This window comes from Diutina rugosa, assembly GCF_008704595.1.
Source record: "Diutina rugosa strain CBS 613 chromosome Unknown scaffold40_size130624, whole genome shotgun sequence".
Classification (NCBI taxonomy): domain Eukaryota; kingdom Fungi; phylum Ascomycota; class Pichiomycetes; order Serinales; family Debaryomycetaceae; genus Diutina; species Diutina rugosa.
Window position 1 is genome coordinate 123,423 of NW_022995101.1, and position 7,827 is coordinate 131,249.

Below are 7,827 nucleotides of genomic sequence, written 5' to 3' on the forward strand. Positions count from 1 at the left end.
TCATACTTCATACCCACCCCAGACGACCGATGTCTGACGCCAGCGACGCCGTTTGCGAGCGGCTACGGTTGATCGAGGACCTCAAGTTCTTTTTGGCGACCGCCCCGGCCAACTGGCAGGAGAACCAGGTGATCCGGCGGTACTACCTAAATCTGGACGAAGGGTTTGTCTCGTGTGTGTATTGGAACAACTTGTACTTCATCACCGGCACCGACATCGTCCGCAGCATTGTCTACAAGTTCGAGCACTTTGGCCGTAAAATCGTCGACCGCAAGAAGTTTGAAGAAGGGATATTTCTGGATTTACGCAATTTGAAGTGTGGCACCGATGCCATATTAGAGCTTCCGCGGCTGGAGTTTTTGGAGTTCTTATTTAAAAACCTGTGTTTGCGGACCCAGAAGAAACAAAAGGTGTTCTTTTGGTTTAATGTGCCCCACGATAAGTTGATGGCCGACGCGCTCGAGCGCGACTTAAAGAAAGAGAAATTGGGCCACCCGCCGACTACGGTAGCCCACGCCGAGCCGGCGTTGCTGTTTGAGTACGATGAGCTGAAACTGTTATTCTCTCAGCTTAATAGTCATATGAGCCACCAGCAATTGCTTAAAGGAGTGGCCACGACCGAAGAAGACGCCGTTGAGGCTATTGCCAGCTCTGGTGACCCCGCAATCAAAGCTGAATTTCAACCGACGCTTCCTGGCGCCAGTACTCCACCGCCCCCACGACCAGAGAACGCAAACGCCAACGACAACGACGGAGACGAAGACGACGACGACGATGATGAAGATTTCCCGTTGGATTTCATCCACCCTTACGACCACGACCAGGTGATCACGCTAGACGCCAACCAACACGTTGCCTACGGCAGTTTGGTCGATGACACCGACTACGATCTGTTTGTCGATACCCTGGTTTTCACCCAGATACCATCGTCGAACGGCTCCATAGTATCGCAACCAGTGGCATACACTGACGAGTATCTTATCGAACAGGCTCAGCCGCTCAAACCCTTCCACACGAGTCGCGCTGACGATACGTATTTGATACCGCCACAGCCATCGCTGCTGGCCAGCTATGCGCCTCAACCTCCTTATTACGTGCCCATGTCGACTCCCGGAGGCCAGCGATACCCACCACCGCCGCCGCCGCCACTGGTGCCGACGGCGGCAGGACCGCCCTCCAGCCAATATTACGGCGGCACTGCTGCCTACTACCTGGTACCGGAGCCGGCGTACATGGCGCACGAACAGGAATACTGGCCGCCTCAGCCAGGGTACGAGTACCCTCCGGGAGGCTACTCGTACCCCGTCGACGAGTACCCAGGTGCTGGCTACCTGGGTGCCACTGGTGGTGGTCCTCCGACAACTTACTACCCTCGCCCTCACCCGGGTTATACGAAAAAGCGAGCACCACCGCCGCTGCTGCGGGTGGTGGTAGGGGGAGGTGTGTCCAAGCCACCTCATAATACGCATCACCGTCGGCCTCCCTCAGCAGAAGTGGCGGCGGCGGCAGCAGCAGCAGCGGCGGAAGCGACGCGACCGGGGCCCAAACCCGAGTGAAATTTAGGGATTAATATTTATCGATGTTATGGTGTAACCATTTGTGGCATTGATGGCATACTAATTTACATATATCTCGTCAAAGTTTCGTGGATGATCATATTTTCGTACTCAACCCGTTTTTCTACTCCTTCTCTACCAACACCGACGCGTTTTTAAGCCCAGCATCAGCCACTGAGGTGTCCAAGTTGTCGATGAATGAGAACCCGCGGTTCAGCTGGTTGGTGAGCATAAACCGCTCTCCCGACGCCACCCCGTAGTCATCGGTGGCAATGATATGTTTGATGAAGGAAAAGATTGCCCGCACCGGTTCCAGGTCAGCAAACTTGTGGACGACCCGTTTACCGTTGGGGAACCGGATTTGCATTCTCAAGCCATCGCTAGGTTCCTGGTGGTCGTGGGCGTCGATGGCGTCAAATGGATCCTTAGGAGCGGCAGCACCAGCGGCAGTGGGGGTTTGTGGTTCGGGTTCAGGGTCGTCGAGAGCAATGGCGGTATCTTTAGACGCCCCTTCCATCAGCTGCTTCATCGCCAACTCAATTTGTTGTTCCTCAGTGAGAGCGTTGGGGTCAAACTTCGGCTTATGAGTGACTACCGGGTTTTGCGATTCCGGGTTCAACGAGAACTCGGTGAGGAAATCTTCGATATCTTCAAGCCACTGGTCGACGTCGGGGACGTGGCCGTCGTCCCATTTACGCACTCTCTCGCCAGTCCACGAGTCGAGGATGGCGACGTGGGGACACTCGTCGATATGGTAGAAATTAACATAGTTTTCGCCGTTGACCAGGTCGCGCTGGTACTGTAAAAAGATGAAATTCTCCTTAACGGCGTCCTTGATCAGTTTTTTACTCCAAAAGTCGCGGTTCATCACCTGCGACTGGAACTCCAGTGGATCCTGAATATTGATCAAGATCCATTTTTTCTCTTGTTTACCCAACGCCTTAGCCTCATCAAGCAGCGCTACCGTAATGATATCGAAAGGAGGGCGGAACAATTGCGCTAACCGCTGTTGGGTCAGCGTCTGCGGCACTTCGACCACGTCCAGATCCAGGTCCAGCTCGTCGGAAAGCGCCCCGAAGCGGCTGCGGTAGTACTCGTTCTCGTCCTCGTCCATGCGCTGGTTAAAGATGCCCACCCGGCCCTGGCCAAACATGCTTTGCGGCCCCGAGGCGGCGGCGTTCATCCCCAGGAACATCCCCAGGGCGCCCCCCAGAAAGCCGTAGTCGACCAACGTGTCGTGGCGGTGGACCAGGGCGTCGGCTTCGCGCACCTGGTACGCCTCTTCCTGGAGCTGTTCCGCCAACTGGGCGTCGTTTGCTCCCAGCGCCGGCTGCGACTCCATGAAGAGGGTGACGGCGTACTCGAGGTCGCCGCCGGTCATGTCGAGGTACTGGCGGGCCACCGCTTCGTCGGTGGTCCCCGTGACCCCGAGGAATGTCAGAATCGCTTCGTCCATCGGTGGTGGCGGGTGGTGGGTGTGGTGATGGAACTAGTGGCGGTTGTCGGTGGCGTGCGCTGTGAGTAAGAGCCCTCACAGTGGCAAAAAGGGTAAGAGAGAAATTTACAATAATAACTTGAACTAACCTATTTTGGTTAGTGATTTAAAAGACTTTTGGTGAATCAATTGAATTTTCTGATTTACATTTACAATTACACCTAGGTGTGGCTGGTTTGCCGTCGATGGCGGTGCGGCTTGATTTTTTTCCCCCTCACCATAGGGAGGCTCAAAGGGGGCGGCTATAGGTCAATTTACCTAAATTTTAAAAAAAGGCGTTATCGTCATTGACAAGTGGGTTTGATTCCACTAGATTTAGCAAATTTTCAATTCGGTCAATAAAACCCTTGGTAAAATTCATGATAGCCACTGATAATAAAGGCTTACGTAAATCTGAAATTCTTCTAGTAGCATGGCTTGTAACATGGCTTGATTATAATCAATGTTACATTTGCCACTGTAGCCACGTTTAGACGTTAATTCCGTCCACTCGGAGACGGACCGATCCATGTCATCGCACTATCGTGCCAAGTGCGCGGGATCTGGCAATAATTTCGTGGTGGCGAATTTCACCTGTCGCTGGAAGATGCCGAAATAATAAACCAAGCAAATATTCGTAGACGAACGTTCGGGAGGATCCAGATTTATGTGACCACGACACTTTGATTGGTGCCTGAGTCAAAAACCTGCCTCCACCGCCTCGCTTTGTCCCCATTTGATAATGCTGAAGGCTTAGTACTGTCACCCAGTGCGATGGCAAAATTCTTTGAGCACACATGGCCTACTAAAACGCCGTACTTATAATTATTAGAAGATGCCCCAGGGCATCGATTGAAATTCGTAAAAAGTTTTTTTTTCTCTTCCTCTTGGCCCATTTCTGCGCCAGGGGGCGGTTATATTTTTTTTGTTAGGTGTTCAACGTGCGACGACGTCACCAGGGGAGTATACTCGCTATCAATGACAATACGTTGGTTCCCCTTCGCTTACCGTTGTGGGGGGGGAAAGCTAGTGGGGGGTAAGGAGGCTGAGGTCACCGCTCTTGCAACTGGTTGACACTTAACACTAAGGGGTCCATCCCACTCAAAAAAGGTTGGGCTCAAACTAAGGAACATTTTAATGTAATGTTACACTCTCTCCCCACGCCACAGCTGCACCCCACCCAACAACTAAACCAGTGACGGTTTCAGATAACCGCCATAATGGTGGCGACCTATGATCGCGCCGATAGTGAGTGCACAGTACCTTAGTAAGTTGATAATGACTTTAAAGGATAAAAATATGGCAAAACTTCAATCTAGTTTTGCCATTGGATACCACTTCGAGACTGGCTTGACGAACCTTAGCCTTATCTCGCCGTAAATTTTGGAAAAACCCACCAGGAAAATATTTCCGTGCTACCCAATCAAGCCGAGCAAATTTGGTCTGCGTTATTAAAATACGAGCACTACCCCAAATGAGACCAACGCTCCCCTTAGACATAATAGAGATTTTGCGACGTGCGTTAAAACCCGAGTTAATTTCTGGTGACCCCCAGCCGTGGTTGTGTTGGTAACCGGCGGGATAGTGTTTCGAATGACCAAATGAGGTGATTGAGGAAATTATCGTACATGCGCATCTCCCTCGGGAATATGCTTTATTTACGCCGATGGGTCAACTATACCCGAAAACTCGAAGATAATTTAAGATCAGATCGTGGTCGTCGAGTGGCTAATCATCACAACTATCCGTGAAAGAAGGGCTGGAAAAAGCCACTTGTCGTTTCACTTGCCAAGAAAACGGTGTTTTCTGACTCAAACGAACAACCGCAGTGGTGGTGCTGCGGACCACGATGCACCCGCGATGCTCGCTGCAAAGATCTAGGTGCATCAGCAAAAATAAGATACTTTGCAGACGCAGCCAGCAGACGAAACGGGAAGCGTGGTTATTACTATTATGTGGATTCAAATTACTAGCAAGAATTAAACAAAAATATGGTGGCGAGGTCCCGAAACGTGTAGGTCACTGCTCGCCAAGAGGTGACGGGGGCAAGGGGTGGCGGAACTTAGCGAGCTCCAGCCGAAGGAACAACAACTCCTGGTTCATTAGTTCCGACTGGCCTTGAAGATGCAATATGTAGTTGGTGGCGATGTCCAACACCTCGCTCTTATTGATTTTGTGGCCACCGTCTTTTTTCGGGGGTTCCGCCGTGAACTCGTCACACTCGAAATTCAGCACTTTGGTCGCCGTCCACGGAATCACGTTCTGGAGAATGGCGATTTTGGTATTTATGTTGTGGCGGTACTTTTTTTCGACTTTATTATGGCGCATTTTCTGGTCGTGGCTCAAATGGCGACGTGGGGTTTTTTTCGCTTTTGGTACCGCCTCCGCTTTAGGGAGCACTGGCAGCGGCTGGAAGGGAAACAGCGTCAGCGACGGTCTCGTCACCGGTTCCGATTTAACCATCACCAGCGGGCTCGTAGGGGTATGTGTGGGTGGTGCTGCTGGCATGGTAGGAGCGGGTAATTCGATCACGTTATACGTGATCTGTGACGGTTGTACGTCGACCACCGGCGGGATAAAGTCGTCCGCAGTAGTCACTGGTGGCGGCGGATTGTAGTACGGCATAGTCCCATTGCTCACACTGGTGATGGCCATAGGAGGGTCGTTGTAGCTGGGGATACCGGGGGCCATGTATTCGTCGTCGAATGTGAGGTAGTCGGCGGCGGTAGCAGGCAACAATAACAGCATGGTTTTTTTTGTTATGAATCACCTGGTGTTTGAGAGTATGGGTGTGTGCAGCAGAATTTGTGAAACACACACGAAGTTTTTAAAGCTTTATATTTCTTCACCCAAATTGCCAACGGTGGTAACGATTAAATTAGCCTGCACCTCTGCCTCCCCCTATGCCGGCGAAAATATCTCCACACGTCTTCGCAAGGCTTGTCATGCACCCAGGTTGCCGAGGTGGGCACTTCCCTATTTCATTCACCTACAGCGTGCTTATACGAAATAAAAATCTGAGACCCACATATGTGTCCCCTTGAGGCTGGGGGACAACTCCAGCGGGTGGCCATTGCCGAACCACTCACCAAAAAGAATTAAAAAAAAAAACAAACAAAAAAAACACCTCCACCAGCTACAACAATCAAATTTTCCTTAGTGAATGATGCGACTGATTATGAGATCACACCACGGTGGGGGGTCATCAAATGTCATAGAAAGCGAGAGAAGAGCCGAGACTTCTTTCCCATTAGCTGGTAAACCACCTAGATGGGTGGAGTTATGTGTATGGCAACGCAAATGTACCTCCGGCAGGGTGAGGGATCTCCGAGGACGGCGCCTGTCACCGAACCCTTCGCCACTGGCGACGACTGCTTGGCTGTTCGGACTTACGGGTCCACCCGCCACCCAGGCGATGAGCCAATTCAAGCACCGGTAAGCGAATTTCAGGTTGCCTAGAAAAGCGGGGCCGGTGAAGACGCACGCGACCCTTTTGTTCAACCAAAGCGGCGATCGGATCGCCCGCGGAACGTTGGTGGAGATCGTTCAGTGCACGTGGCCAGGGGACGGTGGCCATTGTTTGTGGGTTTGCAGCGACAATAATTTTTTTTTTGCAGGCTTTGGAAACCGACTCTTCGCAAATAGGCGTTAGGCGTGCTGCACCACGCTCTGCAAAAACACCACGCTTCTGGCTTGGGTGGTGGTGGCTACCGTGGCCGCCAGCCTGTAATTGCAGAGCCACCACCTTGGCAAGTCTTTACGAGAAGTGTACAAGCCTCGAGAGATGCAGTGATACGAATTTACACAGAAAACCAAGAATCAAATGCTATTGGTGAGTTAGGTATCGCTAATCATTGATAGGCCTAGGGTGGCGGTGTTTAAACCATCTTATCCAATTGATAGCTAGCAACTCAAAGGCTTTAACCATTAGGATTTCAACTAGCAAGACCTCTTTAAGGATCGGATAAAATTATAGTACGTTTAGATAAGTGTGGTCTCTCGGATTAATCCGAGATGACCCTAAAAAAAACTAGCTCATCCAAAATCCCCCTAAATGTCATCTAAAACGAGTAACAATCGTGATATCCTAATCACAATTTATCACTCGAGGAAAGACGACACCAGAGCTTACATCGCCTCCACTTAAACTATATACGCCATAGGGGGTGTCTTACTAGTATGCACAACCGCGCTTAAGGTCTGAGACTAAGCCGTAAATAGTGCACCGCGTGGGGGGTGTACTGATGTCACCGTGCGGCCAGTCACGCTTTCACGCTTTCAACTGACCTCGACACTTTTAATACTTTTTTCCTCCCTTACTTTCCACTTACGGGATACACACACTCCCTAAAGCGGTTTCCGGGATTAGCGAGGGTGGCTTACTGTTCCCATAAAACCCCTGTTCTTGATCACCAACGCGCGTTCATAACGGGCGGAACAACCGCCCCCGCCTTTAGTCATTCATTTCGCCCCTGGCTCCCCATGACAACCGCCCGTTATCTCCAACCACGTAACTACTGAGGTAACCAAATAAGTCTAACTCAACAATAAAAGACCATAGTATTACTACTAATCATATTTTATTATAATCGCTTGACTGTGGCGTTAAGCCCCCCCCATAAACCCTATTCTCCTAATCTTCGTGCTACTTACCTTAATTTCTCCGATATCGCGCGCTCACGCTTTTTCAAGGCTTGCAAATTTCGCAATAGCGAGAAAATACGCATCCTGCACACAGACTCACACACACCCACACACACACACCAGGCTACCACCAACCTCACCACCGAGCCAACC

At 50.9% G+C, this 7,827-nt stretch overlaps 3 protein-coding genes across 3 annotated transcripts; 1 reads left to right on the forward strand and 2 right to left on the reverse strand. All coding sequences in view use genetic code 12, as the record gives it.

The window, feature by feature from the left end:
* Nucleotides 1–29: 29 nt before the first annotated feature.
* CPH1 (homeodomain family transcription factor) lies at nt 30–1,556 on the forward strand (the record flags this gene model as incomplete). Its single annotated transcript, XM_034154365.1, has 1 exon — nt 30–1,556. The coding sequence occupies one exon, from the start codon at nt 30–32 to the stop codon at nt 1,554–1,556; it is 1,527 nt and encodes a 508-aa protein (XP_034013463.1).
* A 124-nt stretch (nt 1,557–1,680) lies between these two features.
* Nucleotides 1,681–3,012, reverse strand: DIURU_001785 (uncharacterized protein; the record flags this gene model as incomplete). The annotated part of the gene is made up of 1 exon (XM_034154366.1): nt 1,681–3,012. The coding sequence occupies one exon, from the start codon at nt 3,010–3,012 to the stop codon at nt 1,681–1,683; it is 1,332 nt and encodes a 443-aa protein (XP_034013464.1).
* Nucleotides 3,013–5,049: 2,037 nt separating this feature from the next.
* On the reverse strand, nt 5,050–5,778 carry TYE7 (regulatory transcription factor TYE7; the record flags this gene model as incomplete). The annotated part of the gene is made up of 1 exon (XM_034154367.1): nt 5,050–5,778. One exon carries the CDS (start codon nt 5,776–5,778, stop codon nt 5,050–5,052), a length of 729 nt encoding a protein of 242 aa, XP_034013465.1.
* Between the last annotated feature and the right edge of the window lie 2,049 nt (nt 5,779–7,827).